Here is a 19,414-nt window from a genome sequence, read left to right as displayed (position 1 = left end):
TCTTAATATATTATAAATATGCTATCATCACACTTCAATACACTTATTAAAAGTGTACTTTAAATTCATTGTTTTTTTCAGTATTTTAGTATATTATAAACACACTATCATCAAATTTGAATATGTTTATTAAAAGTGTGCTTTAAATTAATTGTTTTTCAATATTTAAGTATACCATGTTCACTATCATTAAACTTAAACACACTCATTAAAACTGTACTTCAATTTCAAACATTTTAATTGTAATTTAGTATATTCATTCAAAATACACTTGGAGTTGTATTTAAGTCCTCCATACATACAACATCTGTAAAGACCCTCAGTCAAGTTTTGAATTTCAAGCACAGATTCAACTACAAAGACCAGGCTGCCCTTCAAAAGCTTCATAAAAGGGGCAGTGATTGGTAGATCGGTAACAATATCAAATCAGAAATTAAATATCTATTTAATCATGGTCAAGTTAATACTTATGTTGTGGATGATGTATTAAACCACCAGGCACATCAAAGATACAGTCGTCCTTCTGAACTGCGCTGCAGGACAGTAATGAAACTGCTCAGGGATGTTACCATGAAGCCATTGGTGATGTTAAAACAGAGTTCAATGGCTGTGATGAGAGAAAACCGAGGATGGATCAACAACGTTTTAGTGACTCCACAATAATGATTTTAAAATAATAATACGTGACATGGATACAAAATATATAAAGTAATACTGGGGGAAAAATGGCCTAAAAGCAAAGCCTTATGTTTGGGGCAAATCCAACACAACACATCACTGAGTAACTGCCTCCTTATTTTCAAGCATGGTGGTTGGTGGCTACATCATGGTATGGGTATGCTTGACATCAGCAAGTTTTGGGGAGTTTTTCCAGTTAAAAAGTAACAGGATAGAGCTAAGCACAAGCAAAATCCTAAAGGAAAACTTACTTCAGTCTGCTTTACAACATATACTGCGATAGGAATGCACCTTTCATTAGGACAATAACCTACAACACAAGGCCAAATCTACACTGGAGTTGCTTACCAAGAAGACAGTGAATGTTCCCGAGGGGCCAAGTTACAGTTTTGACTTAAATCTGCTTGCTTTAAAATAGCTGTGTAGCCATGAGCACCAACATCTTGACAGAGCTTGAAGAATTATGAAAATAATATAGGGCTAATATTGCACAAGAAGACTCACCTATGTAATCGCTGCCAAAGGTGTTACTAGCATGTATTGACTCAGGAAGCTGAATACAAAAAAAGGTATAGAAATCTTCCACTTTGACAGAGTATTTTGTGTAGATTGTTGACCAAAAATTACAATTAAATTTGTTTTAGTCCCACTTTGTTAAATCAAAATGTGAATAAATCCAAGGGGTATGAATACCTTTGCAAAGCTGTCATCAAGGCGAAGGGTGGCTACTTTGAAGAATCTTAAATATAAAATATATTTTGATTAGTTTAACACTTTTTTGGTTACTACATGATTCCATATGTGTTATTTCATAGTTTTGATGTCTTAACTATTATTCTACAATGTAGAAAATAGTAAAAACAAAGAAAAACCCTTGAACGAGTTGGCGTTGACTGGTCCTGTATTTAAAGTATACTTTCAAAAACTAACGTGCACAAATAATTTGCATATTTCCCAGCATCCTTTTCTGCAGCTGAAGTTTTGATTTATACTATGATATTGTTCCTCATATTTAGTTTATTCAAATATTTTCAAACCAAATAATGTTGTACTTTTAATTACAGATTACACATTTTATTGAAATGTTCATTTATTTCCAAAATGTGAACCACTAAAGTGTGAAATGCCAAGGGTGCACAGTTCTCAAAAACATCCCTTAAAAAAATTCTGCTCCAGCCACAACTCCTTTGTAAATAGCATGTTAAAATTGTCTGAGAAGATGCCTCGGTCAATCAAGGTAACCTTTACATGGCTAATTACAATAGCTAATGTGGTTAATGAGTAGAAGTGTATTTGTGAAAGTATGCTTGAAACACATTATAAATACACTTTTTTTTGTAAATATTCAAATACCATTTTAGTATATTTTTAATTTATGAGAAATATACATAAAATGTACTTAAGGTGTAATCCATAGATTAGGTTCTAATTTATTTATTTCAATTGACTGATTTCCTTATATGAACTGTAACTCTATAAAATCATAGATATTGTTGCATGTTGCGTTTATATATATTTAGGTTTGTCCTGGTTGTGACACCTGATTCTTGTTTTGTTAAGTGTTTATATTTCATGTTAAAAATACATGATAAAACATTTCAAACTATCTAAGAAATAATAATGTAAAACATTTACACATCAGTACATTTTTCACTTAAAAAATTCCACCCCAAAATTATATTTTGGTATTGGTTTCATTAGTCCATTGTTGATATAGTCCCAACATGTTTTGCATGTCAGCAATCACATTTTCAAGATATATAACTTTAAAAATACAGAAATACAGCTGGTATCATGTAAATGCATCAAAACAATGTGCCTCCAAGCACTGTGTTTTAACCCACGTGTTGCTCATCATGTCTGACTGCATTGACACACGTTGGCTATATGTGGCTCCTCATCTCCTGCACCTCAGCTACAGTTGGGTGTACGACAGATTCTCCTCAGTTACTGAGGGAATGGTAGTCCATTGTAGATGTTGACATCATAAACCATATCCTTAGCAACTTTGTGAGTAGATACAGCAGTTGTTCTGTATCAACTTTGACAGAGAGCAGAGAGAAAGAGAAAGAAAGGACGGTTCTCTTTCTCAGAAGGTTTTACTTTACATATTGTAGAAGGGCAGGGAAGAGAAAATATCCATTTACCTCCGTCTGGTTGAAAGACTCTCCTCTGTCTCGTTCGTCACCAGAATGTGGCTGGAGCCTCCCTGGCTTGCCTCATGCATTACCTCAATCTGGGGACAGAAACACAGAGTGATGCAGTCATGGATACTGTAGGTGGAGGAAGGGTCACACACATATACCTTGGAGGCCCCTATTTCCTTTCAAATATCACACTCCTGGTCCAAGAGCGTTGTGCCATAACTGCAAGGTTGCTGGTTTGAATTCCAGAGCCAACTACCGTAGGTGAAACATCTGTCGATGTGCCCTTGAGCAAGGCACTTAACCGTAATTGCTCCTGTATGTTGCTCTGGATAAGAGTGTCTGCTAAATGACAAAAATGTAAATGGTGTTAGATAAGATGAGATGCTTATCATGACTAGTATGGCACATTATTGATATTCATCAGACAGACATGATGTTGTCAGGGGAAAATGTGCATAATTGATTTAAACTAGGGCTCTAGGTTTTCTTTCTCCACATGTTTCAGCTGGGGAAAGGCAGGAAACAGAAGATAGTAAAACTGTACACCCCAATGACTTTCTCTCCCAGACTCCCATTGACCAAGAGTTCTGTTTTAATAAATGATCAAATAACTATATTGGCGGAACACTGTCATAAAAATGGGCCAGTGGCTCGCCCCCCAAAAAAAGATGGTTGTTGTAGATGAGTTTGAACCATTCAGGTTCAATTGTCTAGAGTTCATCAGATCTTACCTTGAGGCTTCCTTTGACTTTGCGACTTAAATTTTTCTTTTTGGTGAGCTCAGCCTCCGTGGGCTGCTTTGTGGCACTGGAGTTCTCTGAGGTCCTTCGACTGAGTGCTGGTAATGGTTACAGAACAGGGATGGGAAAAAGAAGAATGAGAAACATAAGTCCTGTTTCCATTCTCTATGTGTGGAACAACAGCAGAAGGCCCTGGCCCAAAGCCATGTCCTCTTCCTGTCGTAGTACCGCAGTGAATACAATAAACTTCCCTTACAAGTCTAAGGCATCAGGATGTAAGGTTTTAAACATATGCTTTGTCTAAAACTAGAAAATGACTACTTCCTGGCAAGTAAAGTATAGTATATAGACTATCTTTCAGTTTGAATAGCAATGAATAGGCTCTACCTCGATGGTCTTGTGTTGAGGGCAGGTTAACGTTTGTGGTTAGGTCAACGTGGGGGAGACTTACCAGGGGCAGGGCCGGTGGTCCTGGGTGTTTTGGAGAGCGCGGGGCGATTGGGAGAGGACTCAGGCCGGGGTGCCACAGGCTGGACGGGCCGTGTCTGTTTGGCTGACAGCTTCTTCAGACTGACCTGTCTCTTCTCAAACATCTCCTGTACATCGTCCAACCTTTTTAGAGCCTTCTTTACATTAGCCTGAGGGAAAGCACAATACAAGTGGTAAAAAAAATAGAACAATTGTTAATCAGTAGGCTGACAACTCCAGGAACTAGGATTCCATTAGTGAGTTAAGGGACCACTGCACATACCTTGACTTCAGCGTTGAGGACTAGCTCATACTGGTTGTGGATGTTCTTGAGGTCACTCAGTTGGTTCTCCTTGGCCGTCTCCAGGAACTTCTCAATGTCCTGCAGCGCTGCCTCAGCTCCATCCTGGGACTGGCACTTGTCCACTGCCTGAGAGGCCAGCAGATACACCCCCGACTCACACCACTGGTTCACCTGCAACCACCAGAGAACACATGGATGAATAAACATTAACTACAGTATGTACTGTCGAAGCTCCACATCAGTAGTATATATCTATGCTCATTGGCATGGCACTATCTCTTTTGAACAACTATACATAGCATTTGCAGTAGCGGTGTGTGGGTAAAATCACTGGGGAAGCCAAGACAGGAGGGAAAAAGCATTATTACAACCTATGTGTTGTGATAATTGTGTTGTTCGCTCTATAACCTGTTATTTAATATGCCTTGACACCGTGACCAAGATAATAAGAAGACACAGTGGCAAAATAAATTCAACCACACTTTTGTTTCATCACAAAACCAGGGAGCAACATTTGCCCTGTGAAGTCCACAAAACATAATGCATGTAACAAACAGTTACATTACCTACAGCCCAGTCAAGCAAGTTAATGTTTCCAACATTTTCAGACTACTTAACAACTATTGATTTAAAACCACTGAGAGGTCTTGCAAGTCGCAAATATTAACCAGGCGCTGCCTCCACTATTCCAGCACCATTTCAACATAATCTAATTACCTATGCTTAGTCTAATACAGTGATAACTAAAACATACCAAAAATTATTTATTCCAATCAACATAAGCTACATATGATGTGGGCTGTCCATGGTACTGATTGATGTGTGTGTGTGTGTGTGTGTGTGTGTGTGTGTGTGTGTGTGTGTGTGTGTGTGTGTGTGTGTGTGTGTGTGTGTGTGTGTGTGTGTGTGTGTGTGTGTGTGTGTGTGTGTGTGTGTGTGTGTGTGTGTGTGTGTGTGTGTGTGGTAGAAAATAACATGTTGACTCACCCTACCTGTAGAGAAACGCCAATGCCATCCTCCTCTTTCATGTTGCCTAAACAGTCTATGACTGTCATATACGCTGTTGCAGGCTTTGGTTTTTCCATTTTATATTTTGAGCTTGGACGTTAGCACGAGGGGCACACCAATTGGTGTCAGTCTGTGTTACGCCTGTTCTGGTTGATCATCTTGTTAGATGGAAGGTGTTTCACCTGGTTGGCCCAGGTGTTATTTCAGAGGGGTGCAGTTGTCTTGAGAGAGACATCTAGATACATGTTGAACTTCAATCCTCTCATGCCAGGGGCACAATGTATGAATTTATGGTTGAATCAGAATTGATGTTATAATCATTGGCCAGTACGGAGAATGAAGTAAAACCACATGTTAAAATCCATATCTTCATCCATTGCTAATTTAGGAAAGAGACGATTTTAGCTAGCTAGCCACTGGAGAACACAGACACAAAAATATGAAACAATTCCAGTTTTCTGTCAATGATGTTTGGCTTCTAATGTGATGTGATTGGTATGAAGCCTAATCCAAATTGGCTTCCCTTAACACTTTCTTTTGGTGCCCCAGGACCATTTACAGCTGAGATCACTCTGTTTAGCTCAACACTGATTGGCAAAAATAATTAACAAGGGAGGCCAAATGTTCATCGGCTTCCCTTGCATGCAATGTTATGTGCTGCAACAATATCATAGTATTTTTGGCCAGACAGCATCAGATACATGGGCTACACGTAAAGAGACAACGTGGAGCTGTTAAGTTCACTTGGATGCTTACTCTGGTGAGATACATTCACCTTCGTGCGAATTGAAGGACATTTATGAAACACAGAGACGAAAGGTACATTATTTTGTTTCTTTTTCTGTTGGTCATTTTTTGGGATGCCATGAATACATGCCACTGAGTGTTTGTGGTGGCATTTAAACAATATGTAAATCTTCATCTAGGCATGTTGTACTGTATATAACAAGTTCTTGGTTTGGTATGTGGTTATCACCTACATGGAAGATTAAAGAATACCTCATGATAGGCAGTAGACCACAGTATTTCCAAAGAGACTTTGCATCTATATTCTTTATAGCTGTTTATTTACCTCAAACTGATGCTGGCACTAAGACCGCACTCAACAAGCTGTATAGAGCCATAAGCAAACAAGAAAATGCTCACCCGGAGTCGGTGCTCCTAGTGGCCGGTCACTTTAAAGCAGGAAAACTGAAATCCATTTGACCTCATTTCTATCAGCATGTCACCTGTGCAACTGGAGGCGAAAAAAAACTCTAGATCACCTTTACTCCACATACAGAGATGCATACAAAGCTCTCCCTCACTCTCCATTTGTCAAATCGGACCATTACTCTATCCTCCTGATTCCTGCTTACAAGCAAAAACTCATGATTAACGTGTCGTGGTGTAATCATAACAACATACAGGAACTCAAGTCCTTTTGTTCACCTGACCTCAAATTCCTTACAATCAAATGCCGACCACATTATCTACCAAGAGACTTCTCTGCGATTATAATCACAGCCGTGTATATCCCCCTGTCATGACGTTGGCCTGTGGGTGAGGTTTATGACCATCTCATAAATACCTTTCTCCCTTTCCTCTCTCTTGACTCTACAGAAGGACTCTTGAAAAGCCTTTGTTAAACATCTAGAGTCTGGAAACATCAAAAGGTGGGGGAAAGGAACCATATTTCGATAATCCAAACAGTTGAAAAAATGCGTTGGTACTTAATGAATATGATGCCAGATCAGTTGGCATCTTAGACATTCTTACTAATTATAGGATGACATAAACTGGATCTTGGAAAGTCTACACATTATAGGTATCAGATTCACATGGAATTGTTGTGCAATTTAAATGTTTAAATATTAAACTATTTGTGAAAAGATTAAATGTAATTTCAGCTTCCAAATGAGAGAATTGGGTTTTCATAAGGTTAAAGCTCTGCTCACTCAGTGGCCACGCCCATGTGAAGAGACATTGATAATAAACTATGAAACTCGCCCTTCTCTCCTCTCCTATATAAAGCCCTTGACGAAAATGTAACTTTGTGATCCGAGGACGAGAGGACTATGGTCACCCACGTTGAAAGGGCTCAGATAATAACCTGATGAAATTAGCATCGAATTTCAATGTGAAGATGACGATCAACACAACGAAAGGATGAATTTCGACTATACCAGCCAGAATATAGCATGAGCTAAAAGTATGGCAACTTGGTTTGAACTTTGAACTCTTATTCACTCCAGAAGTGATTCCTCCTAGCCTATGAGTTAGCAGCAGCCGCTGTAAACGTGGGCTAGGAAAGGACGGACAACGTATCCAGTCTACCACACAACGACGATACTACAACATATCCAGGTTACCACCAGAGACACTTTTCCAAGGACAAGGAAGATCTCAGTCGGGCAACACGGCCTTCCATCTACAACCAACCTATTGAAGCACAGCTCAGAGTAAATATTTATTGCATTTTCCTTTTCCAAATGGGTGGATATTCAGAATGCATAAGATTCTGTATTTACGATAGCATAGCTTCTCCCTTTGTTCTTCAGTCCTCCCGCGCTTTCATTCAAGCCCAACCCCCTCTGTGTAACCAGCCGTCATACAGGTTCCGTCCCCCAGGGACGTTTTCTTATAGGAGATAATTAGTAATCAATGAATGATCCATTCTGTGTTTATGTAATTCTGTGTGATTATTTAGTTATTTAGTAAATAAATAATTAAACCAAAGTTTTGTATTGCTGATTCAACTTGTTAGCCAGGGTTCGTGAAGAATTGATGACTTACAACAAGGTGACGATTAAATATTGACTGCTATTGATGTAAAAGATTACCAGGTCTTTAAGAGTTTATTCGGGAAGATAACAGCTCTATAAACATTATTTCGTGGTGCCCCGACTTTCTAGTCAATTACATTTACATGATTAGCTTAACCTGGTAAGTCGACCCTCTACTTTTTCGAACATTCTGTTAAAAATCGCGCAACATTTCAGCGCCCTGCTACTCAGGCCAGGAATATAGTATATGCATATGATTAGTATGTGTGGATAGAAAACACTCAGACTTTTATAAAACTGGTTAAATCACGGCTGTGACTATAACAGAACGTGCGTTTCATCGAAAAGTGCAGGAAAACCTGATCACTGAAAATGGAAATAAATATCCTTGCGCTACTTCCAGGAATTGTTCAAAGTGAACCGAATTAAATGAGGCCGAGGTTGCAGTGCCTACAGCTTCCACACGATGTCTAGAGTCTTGTCATTTGATTCAGCTTTGATTCTTGGTCAAACCGAATCAAGGGAACCGATTCCCTCCGGTCTCCGACCGGATGTTTTGGTTGAGCTCTCTCCAGACATTTTTTCGAGACGGACAACCTATAGAATTTACATCGCCTCCTGATGAATTTTATCGCTTATTAACGTGTACTAATACCTAAAGTTGCATTACAAAAGTATTTCGAAGTGTTTTGTGAAAGTTTATCGTCGACTTTTTGAATTTTAAAAAATGACGTTACGTTATGAAACACTATTTTTTTCCGTTTATCACACAGTCTTCATAGATCGATATCTAGGCTATATATGGACTGATTTAATCGAAAAAAAGACCCAATAGTGATTATGGGACATCTAGGAGTGCCAACAAAGAAGATGGTCAAAGGTAATGAATGTTTTATATTTTATTGTGCGGTTTGTGTAGCGCCGAATATGCTAATTATTTTGTTTACGTCCCCTGCGGGTCTTTTGGGGTGTTACATGCTATCAGATAATAGCTTCTCATGCTTTCGCCGAAAAGCATTTTAAAAATCTGACTCGTTGCCTGGATTCACAAAGAGTGTAGCTTTAATTCAATACCCTGCATGTGTATTTTAATGAACGTTTGAGTTTTAACTAATACTATTAGCATTTAGCGTAGCGCATTTGCATTTCCAGAGCTCTAGATGGGACGCCTGCGTGCCAGGTAGGAGCAAGAGGTTAATCAGGTAATATTCATTCCAGAGAAATTATTTTATAGAATAGCATGTCATATCACTTAATCCGGCATAGCCAAAGACATGACACCCCCCAAAGCAGACACCTCAACGGTCTTGAAAGAACTTCACTGGACTCTATGTAAACTGGAAACCATATATCCTGAGGCTGCATTTATTGTAGCTGGGAATTTTAACGAAGCTAATCTGAAAACAAGGCTCCCTAAATTTTATCAGCATATCAAATACGCAACTCGGGCTGGCAGCGTTCTGGATCATTGCTACTCTAACTTCCACGACGCATACATAGCCCTCCCCTGCCCTCCTTTCGGCAAATCTGACCAGAACTCCATTTTGTTGCTCCCTGCCTATAGACAAAAACGCCTGTGCTCAGGTCTGTTCAACGCTGGTCCGACCAATCGGATTCCACGCTTCAAGATTGCTTCTGTCACGGGACTGGGATATGTTCCGGATAGCCTCAGACAACAACATTGATGTATAGGCTGACTCGATGAGCAAGTTTATTAGCAAGTGCATCGGAGATGTTGTACCCACGGTGACAGTTAACCTTCCCCAACCAGAAACCGTGGATTGATGGCAGCATTCGCGCAAAACTGAAACTGTGAACCACTGCTAATAATCATGGCAAGGCAACCAAAAACATGACTGAATAAAAAACAGTGTAGCTATTCCCTGTTCCCCCAAACAAGCTAAGCGTCAGTATAGAGACAAAGTAGAGTCGCAATTCAATGGCTCAGACACAAGATGTATGTGGCAGGGTCTACAGTCAATCATGGAATACAAAAAGAAAACCGGCTCTGTCGCGGACACCGACGTCTTGCTCCCAGACATATTAAACAACGTCTTTGCTCGCTATTAGGACAATACAGTGCCATTGACACGGCCCGCTACCAAAACCTATGGGCTCTCCTTCACCGCGGCCAACGTGAGTAAAACATTTAAACGTGTTAACCCTCGCAAGGCTGCCGGCCCAAATGGCATCCCTAGCCGCGTCCTCAGAGCATGCGCAGACCAGCTGGCTGGTGTGTTTACGGACATATTCAATCAATCCCTATCCCAGTCTGCTGTGGGATAGGGATTGTTGTTCATTATTCAGCATTTAATACCATAGTACCCTCCAAACTCGTCATTAAGATTGAGACCCTGGGTCTCGACTCCACCCTGTGCAACTGGGTCCTGGACATTCTGAAGGGCCGCCCCCGGGTGATTACCAATGACGACGAGACGGCCTACAGGGAGGAGGTGAGGGCCCTCAGAGTGTGGTGTCAGAAAAATAACCTCACACTCACACTCAACGTCAACGTCAACAAAACAAAGGAGATGATCGTAGACTTCAGGAAACAGCAGAGGGAGCATCCCCCTATCCACATCGAATGGACAGTAGCGGACAAGGTGGAAAGTTTTAAGTTCTTCGGCATACACATCATGGACAAACTGAAATGGTCCACCCACACAGACAGTGTGGTGAAGAAGGCGCAACAGCGCCTCTTCAACCTCAGGAGGCTGAAGAAATTTGCCTTGTCACCGAAAACACTCACAAACTTTTACAGATGCACAATCGAGAGCATCCTGTCAGGCTGTATCATCGCCTGGTAAGGCAACTGCTCCGCTCACAACCGTAAGGTTCTCCAGAGGGTAGTGCGGTCTGCACAAAGCATCACCGGGGGCAAACTACCTGCCCCCCAGGTCACCAACACCACCCGATGTCACAGGAAGGCCAAAAAGATTGCCAAAGACAACAACCAACCGAGCCACTGCCTGTTCACCCCGCTATCATCCAGAAGGCAAGGTCAGTACAGGAGCATCAAAACTGGGACCGAGAGACTGAAAAACAGCTTCTATCTCAAGCCCATCAGACTGTTAAAAAGCCATCACTAACATTGAGTGGCTGCTGCCAACATACTGACTTAAATCTCTAGCCACTTTATAGTAAAAAATTGGATGTATTAAATGTATCACTAGTCACTTTAAACAATGCCACTTTATATAATGTTTACATACCCTACATTACTCATCTCATATGTATATACTCTTGCCTATGCCGCACGGCCATCGCTCATCCATATATTTATATGTACATATTCTCATTGATCCATTTAACTTGTGTGTAGAAGATAGTTGATGTGAAATGTTAGATTACTTGTTAAATATTACTGCACGGCCGGAACTAGAAGCACAAGCATTTCGCTACACTCGCATTAACATCTCCTAACCATGTGTATGTGACCAATACAACTTTTGATTTGATTACACGAGTGTGCAACGCTTGTCCCAAGGCAAAGGGTGTCTACTTTGAAGAATCTAAAATCTAAAATAGATTTTGATTTGTTTAACACTTTTTTTGGTTACTACATGATTCCATGTGTTATTTTATAGTTTTGATCTCTTTACTATTATTCTACAATGTAGACAATTGTAAAAAAAAAAAATAAAGAAAAATCCTTGAATGAGTAGATGTGGCCATTTGAAGTGATTGTGTGAGCTGTGTTGTTGGCTAACTCCTCTGAACAACAGTGCCCTGACGAGAAAGCACAGTTTCTATGCCTGGTGAAATCGTCTATATTCTCTTATTGTTGTAGATGTATCCAAATAAATGGCACTAGAAAACAGCTTAAACAAATGCAAATGCAGCTACTTCGTTGTTATTCTGGCTGTACTGTTTGATGTGACCGTAAGTAAGCCGCCGTAGGCTAGCTAGCAAGCAAGGAGTAAGAACGTTCCCAGCCAATATGGCAATGGAACATTTAGAACAAATGACCATAGATACAGAACAACAATACTGAACGACTGGGTCGCATCTCTGGCAACCAAACCAATAGAACAAACGACCAGCCGGCTTCGGTAGCAACTCTAGATTTGTTTCGGAATATATCTTGTGGAAGAATGAAATAGTATAAATAAATTAATCAAAATAAAGATTTTTATGAAAATATGTCAATCATTATTTTATTATGTTGTTAAACCATTGTATAAAAGTGATAGTGCCCTCGAAGCTGGTGTTTGGAGGATATATTGGCACAGATATCACTTTTGTACAACGGGTTAACAACATATTAAAATAATGATTGACATATTTCCATCTTTATTTTGATGAATTTATTCATACTATTTCATCCTTCCACAACACCCATGGCAATATATCCTCCAAACACCAGCTTCTCTGGCATTATCACGTAAGTGGAAATGTCTAAGAGCAACAATGACTCAGGTAGGCCACAAGCTCACAGAACGGGACTGCTGAGTGCTGAAGCGTGTAAAAAATTATCTGTCCTCTGTTGCAACACTCACTACCGAGTTCCAAACTGCCTCTGGAAACAATTTCTCTAAGAGGCCAGTGTCTTTTCTGTCAGAAATATAGGGATGAGGAGCTTCATCTGTAATGCACCTCACCTTGTCTATGCCTTTGTGTATTTGGTTGGATTTGGAGAGGATGTCATATTTCTTCTTGGCCTCGTTGGTGAAGTTGTCACAGATGCGTCGGAGCTCCACACACTTGGGCCGTATGGAGTCCACAGCATAGTGATTGCTCTGGATCAGCTGGTCCCCGTGTAGGGCATGGAGCTGGGCCTTCTCTAACGACTCCTGACACGCACACAACAGACAGACAGAGAGCCATTCATCTCATGTGACCAACACACTGGGGCACATCCATGTTAGGCTCACATACAATACAATCAAAGGCTGATGATCATATGCTAATGAAGCCATAGTGGAGACATTGTACAATGTACTCAATCATTGGAATTGAAAGGTTTAAATGTTACATCTCATATGACGTATGTTATGTGACTGCTGACCTGAGCCTTCTCCTCTAAGGTATTGAGGTCGTTCAGTAACATCTCCACTCGGGTGACACAGTCCCCAATATCTGACAGGAAAGTCAGAGTGTCCATCAGACTGTCCAATGACACTTTCACCTGGGAGGGGGGAGAGGACACAGAGACAACTGCAGATCAGGCACATATTCATGTACAGTGTTTTCTAACTTATATGCTTGAGAGGAAACGTTATACTGTAATTGTGAACATAAACAAGCATGTATAACACTGAGAAAAGTAAGAAAAGTAAAGGGCAAGCAACTATTTTTAGACAAGCAAAGTGTTGTCATTGTAACGGCTTTTCACAAAGCATCCAGCCCTGAAGGCTTACATCCCAAAATTATATGTGAGTTTGCCTGTGAATTAAGTCACCCTGTTAGCAACATCCTCAATTCCTCAGGGAATTCCCTTCACAGTGGAAGGAGGACACAGTGCTGCCGATACATACCCCCCCCCAGAGAGTTTTGCCGCTGCCTGGATTAAAGAGGACATGTCACCATACCTTAGGCAATTTGGAAGCATGCCGAACAGATCATCCACCCAAGCCCTGGTCAGTATGCTTGACTGCCTATGCAAAGAGTCTGACATTCCATCCACAATATCCACCTTAATCACCAAAACCTTTCCAAGGCCTTTGATAAGATTGGCCACACCACAGCAGTAGTGTCTGATACAACTGGGTATGAGACCAGCAGAGCTACTATCCCAATAGGAAAAATTACGCTGAAAAGATGTCCTTTAGACTTCTATTCCAGACATTGACATCAGGTGCATTTTATGTGCTGAATGACAGGTTACATTGAAAATATGTATTTTCCAGATGTTGAAAATACATATTTTCCTGATGTCTAAAATATATATTGAATATAGATATCAAATACGTTGAAAATCTGTATTTTTCAGTCATTGATTATATGGCCAAATTTCATGTACATTCTCAATGAAGTAAGAATTATATCACAATAATATTTTTGAGGAGGAATCTGCAGTTGCTACATACATTTGGGGATTCACTGTGCCTTCAGAAAGTATTCACACCCCTTGACTTTTTCAACATTTTGTTGTTACAGCCTGAATAAAAAATAACAAAAATTGAGATTTTGTGTCACTGACCTACACACGATACCCCATATTGGCAATTTGTACTTATGTTTTCAGAAAGGATTACCAATTAAATACAAATTAAAAGCTGAAATGTCTTGAGTCAATAAGTATTCAACCTATTTGTTATAGCAAGTCTAAATAAGTTCAGGAGTAAAAATGCGCTTAACAAGTCACATAAGTTGAATGGACCCACTCTGTGTGCAATAGTAGTGTTTAACATGATTTTTTAATGACTACCTCATCTTTGTACCCCACACATACAATTATCTGTAAGTTTGATCAGTCAAGCAGTGACAAACACAGATTCAACCACAAAGACCAGAGTGGTTTTCCAATGCCTCACAAAGAAGGGCACCTATTGGCAGATGTGTATATAAAAAAGCAGGCTTTGATAATCCATTTGAGCAGAGTGAAGTTATTAAATACACTTTGGATTATGTATCAATACACCTGGTCGGTCACTCCAAAGATACAGGTGTCCTTCCTAACTCAGTTACCAGAAAGGAAGGAAACCGCTCAAGGATTTCATCATGAGGCCAATGCTGACTTTAAAACAGTTAGAGTTTAATGGCTTTAATTGGAGAAAACTGAGAATGGATCAACAACATTGTCCTGTAGTTACTCCACAATACTAACCTAAATGACAGCATGAAAAGAAGGAAGCCTTGTCTAGCAATGATCAACAACCAACTCGACAGAGCTTAAAGAAAAAAAAGAAAAAAATAGCCAAATATTGGGCATTCCAAGTGTTCAAAGTTCTTAGAGACTTACTCAGAAAGACTCACAGCTGTAATAGCAGCCAAAAGGTGCTTCCACAAAGTATTGACTCAGGGAAGTGAATACTTATGTAAATTAGATATTTCTCTATTTCATTTTCAATACATTTGCAAAAATGCCTAAAAACATGTTTTCACTTTGTCATTATGGGGTATTGTCACTAGTTGGGAACCACTGGAGTAGAGCACAGTAGAGTACAGTACAGTGTCATGACGTGGCACTCTTTGGGTATAGCGAGTGCCTTCCCCCTCTCTCCCTCTTACACCCAGGTTCTGTTATCTCAGGTCGTAAATTCCTAGAGGAGACTCTCTCCTCATGGCCAGGCAGTATAGAGAGAGGGTTTCACAGTAGAACAAAGGAACTTATTCTACATCACAGAACTTGAGAACTGAACAATATCCATGTTTTGAAGAATGTGTAAATGGTCGGTGGAGAAACCAGCTATGACCAGTCTGTTTTGTTTTTTGATTGTGACCTCAGGAAAGACGATACAGCCACATTACCATAACTCGGTTTATACAGGAGCCTCAGTTATGAGGCTTGCATCTAATTATTGAATAAAATGAATGAGTAAAGATGAAACTATTTGTAGAATTGTGTAATGTGATTTTAAACCGTTAATGTGAGAGAATTGTATTCCCTGTAAAGTTGAACTAAGTCATTGGCCCGCCCCATGAGCACAGACATTGATCTGGCCACATGGGACAGCCCTTTTCTACTGTTACGAATATAACCCCCACCTGAAGGAATTTCCTTTAGACCATGCCTACCTCGGTCAGCTGAAGGAGCTAAGGTTGAGTGGAGACCACAAGAATCTCAGTATAAACTAAGGTTGTAATGGTTGTTGAAACGCTGAAACTATCGATTCCGACAGAATAAGAGCAACTCTTCGATACTAATTACTAGTCTGCAGCTAGGAATGATGTACCATTGAATGCGAAGACCGACAACTTGCCAAAACATCTATCCCATAAGAACATTTCTAAATGGGACTCTGAAGTATCCATTCTAACCACGAGAGACTTCATGGGAGCAGAGACGATCAGATGAACTTTCCAACAGAAAGACGGACGATTCCAACAGAGATCACGACGACACACTGAGCGTAAATATATATTGATTGCAATTATTCCCAAATAAGTAAGCGTTCATGTGCACAGGATTAGCACTTCAATCAATATAATTATCAATTAGTGACTTTTCTCTTTCGTGCCCTTCTCAGTCCACACCCACCAGTCGCCATTTTGTCTTAGCCCACAAGGGAACCTTGGGTAGCCTAGTGGTTAGAGCGTTAGACTAGTAACCGGAAGGTTGCAAGTTCAAACCCCCAAGCTGACAAGGTACAAATCTATCTTTCTGCCCCTGAACAGGCAGTTAACCCACTGTTCCTAGGCCGTCATTGAAAATAAGAATTTGTTCTTAACTGACTTGCCTAGTTAAATAAAGAAAAAATTAAAAAACGAAACGAGAATAACTAATTAATTAGAAGACTAATTGATCAGATATTAAAATATCTGAAAAGTTATATTAGGAAAATGATAACTTTGTAATCTGAAGATTTTCCTTGGTGCCCCGACTTCCTAGTTAATCATGTAAGAATTGATTTGATAAAACAAGTCTTCATGTTAATGATGCCAAAGACACGACAACAGTATGGTATGGTACAGTACAGGACAGTCAAGTATTATTCAGTACAGCACAGTACACTATAGTTTAATTCAGTAGAGTACAGTACAGTTTAATTCAGTAGAGTACAATGCATTACACTATACTTTTCTTTACTTTACTGTACTCTATTGTATTGTACTGTACTGTACTGTTCTGTACTGTAATATACTTTACTTTTCTATACTGTATTGAGTACTGTAATGTACTCTGCTGTGCTCTACTGTGCTGTACTATGATGTCCAAACTTGTGAAATGTTTGGTTCAGATTTGGTCCGGTCCAGATCGGCCAAATCTGAACCAATTATAGACACCTATGTTTTGGCCAAATCAAGGCCGTACCAGACTGGACCAAATCTGAACCAATTATAGACGTCTATGTTTGGGCCAAACATAGACTGGTCCAGAAGACATTCCTGTCAGTAAATGCTTAGTGGGGAGGGTCCAGGAAACTCATATGGCCCTGAACCCCTTCAAATGCAAGGTCCTGTTGATATAATTTGTGAGAAACCTGCCCCACCCAAGTCCCCTTGCAATCAGCGGGAAAGACCTGCAAGTCTGTGAATCAGTCAAAATGTTCATGCTTGTCCTTGTGCAAAATAATCTACAGTGGGACGAACAAGTTACGTCCATTGTTAGAAAAGGAAACAAGAAGTTGTTTTACACAGACTAAAAAGTTTCCATGTCCCACAGGCTGACCTGGTAGCCATACACAGGCTACATCCACCCCTGCCTAGAACACGCAGCACCAGCTTGGAATAGCTCCTCAACTCAAGCCCTCCCCGACCAACTGGAGCGCATCCAGAAGTGCACTTGCAGAGTCATCCTCTCCACAGCATATTCTGGATACAAGGAGGATGCTCTGACTTTATTATCACTACCCTCACTTTGTGAGAGAAGAGAGAAACAGTGCCTGGGCCTTGCTGTGTGACGTAGGATGTGGAATGTGAAACCACTTGAAGCTGGGATGTTCCTCCTACTATTTCATTTGCACTTCCGACTGTACATGAACTCCTGGCTGAACCCTACATCGCAATCATTACATCGTAGCGCAGTAGGAGAGTGGTTTCATCACGGTAGCACATTCAGAGATTGATTTATAGCATTCATCTCAAATAATTTATAGATTTTAAACAAAAAAAACTTTCTGTTTGTCATAAACAGACAAGATGAATATGAGGTGAAAGGCGAGTTCCTAACGAGTTCGGAAAGCCAAACTAGAGCTCTGTGAGACATTCACAGCGATGGGGGCAGACGTTTTGATCAAGAGAGATCTTTAGAAAATACGCACATTTTGTCTAACACTAAACATACAAATGTATTTTACAGTTATAAGGAAGGTGAAATCTTATAGTTAGTTGTTTTATAATTTGATTATGCTATATTTAGAAAGCAGAAAGTAATTTCAAGCCTTATTCATACAGTTTTCTTGAATAGAAAATCCATCATATAAAATATAATATAATAATATTTTTATCATATTTGTACTGTGTACTAGTCTTGTGTACTCAAGTGACTACACCTCAGCAATTTATAAAAATAAAAATAATTGAGTATGCAGCATTACTAGTTATTGTTTATGTCCCTCATGATAAATAAGTACTTTTGGGGATTATGTAGATTACATTTTCAATTACATTTAGTTACATTTAATTAAATGTTTTATTGTGTATGTAGTATAATATCCATGTATTTCAGTGACCTTGACTGCCGTGCTCTCTCTGGAGGAACTCAAATAGCCAGGATGTGTTCTGTCCAGCTCTCTTTTTTTATATGATTAAGCAAAACCTGCTGACCATAGTAGTCAGCAGACAGGGATGGAAATGTACATACCTCTCGGAAGTCATGTTCAAAATGGCGTAACTGCAGGCACTGCTCCAGTTTGAGGTAATGTTTGGACCAGAACTGTTGAAAAGCATTTTCTGTCTCATCCAGCTGGGCCAACAACCTGAAATCCATGCACTCATGAACTGTACGTATATGTTTGTACTGAACTGTACATAAAACATGTTTTATTAGAAACATATAGTATCTGAACTAGGTCCCAGTAACCAACCTTTCCACTGTAGTCTGGTTCTCCATCTCGTCTGGGTTTAGTTTGTGGTTCTCAGACTTCGCGGCCTGCTCTTTGATACAGCCCAGCAGAGTAGTCCCCTGTTGCACCGCTAATTTCAGTTCATCCTGTCAAATTTATACAACTAATTAAATACCAGGCTATGCCAGGAGGCAACCCACCTGCCTATGGGGGGGATAATGAGACACGGGCTACTCCTGATCAACAGTCTGGTTTTGGAATAGAATACTTGCTATCCTATACTTTGCTATGCTTGTTATCTGGGCCATTGATGCTAATGAGTGTGGTTAAACAACTAAGCAACAGGCCATGATAGAAACCAGTCCACTGATCTCACTACTGTATGTGAATCTACTAATACTATACTACCACTCATCAACATAGGGAATATTCAGATGCTAACTATGGGTACAAGTGAACCCTAATAGGTAGCCAGGTTCAGAAGCCCCGTGTTGACGCTGAAGCAGTGTCTCACCTTTAGTTTGTCATGCTTCTCAGTGTGAGTAGTTAGCAGGTCTTTGGTGTACTGCACGTCATTAGGCAGCTCCGTCTCGGACAGATCTGTGCCAAACTTCTGCAGCATTTGGGCTGTGGTCTTCACTGTCACAGCAAAGTTCTCAATGGCCTGTCAGCAAAACACAAACACACCTCAGAT

General features: G+C 40.0%; 1 protein-coding gene across 12 annotated transcripts in view; it reads right to left on the bottom strand.

Moving 5' to 3' along the window:
* mcf2l2 (MCF.2 cell line derived transforming sequence-like 2) overlaps positions 1-19,414 on the bottom strand; it is a 116,427-nt gene that overhangs the window by 51,065 nt on the left and 45,948 nt on the right. For all 12 annotated transcript variants that reach the window (XM_035782658.2, XM_035782699.1, XM_052458308.1 and 9 more), the window contains 9 exons: positions 19,235-19,384; positions 18,742-18,866; positions 18,519-18,633; positions 13,119-13,238; positions 12,712-12,903; positions 4,317-4,508; positions 4,017-4,203; positions 3,557-3,663; positions 2,826-2,914 (listed from right to left, as the gene is read on the bottom strand). In XM_035782658.2, the coding sequence (XP_035638551.1) occupies positions 2,826-2,914; positions 3,557-3,663; positions 4,017-4,203; positions 4,317-4,508; positions 12,712-12,903; positions 13,119-13,238; positions 18,519-18,633; positions 18,742-18,866; positions 19,235-19,384 (1,277 nt within the window). The remainder of the gene's footprint in view (positions 1-2,825; positions 2,915-3,556; positions 3,664-4,016; positions 4,204-4,316; positions 4,509-12,711; positions 12,904-13,118; positions 13,239-18,518; positions 18,634-18,741; positions 18,867-19,234; positions 19,385-19,414) is intronic.

The sequence above is a fragment of the Oncorhynchus keta genome, chromosome 1 (genome assembly GCF_023373465.1).
Source record: "Oncorhynchus keta strain PuntledgeMale-10-30-2019 chromosome 1, Oket_V2, whole genome shotgun sequence".
In the NCBI taxonomy this organism is placed as follows: domain Eukaryota; kingdom Metazoa; phylum Chordata; class Actinopteri; order Salmoniformes; family Salmonidae; genus Oncorhynchus; species Oncorhynchus keta.
This window is presented reverse-complemented; position numbering and strand designations above follow the sequence as displayed.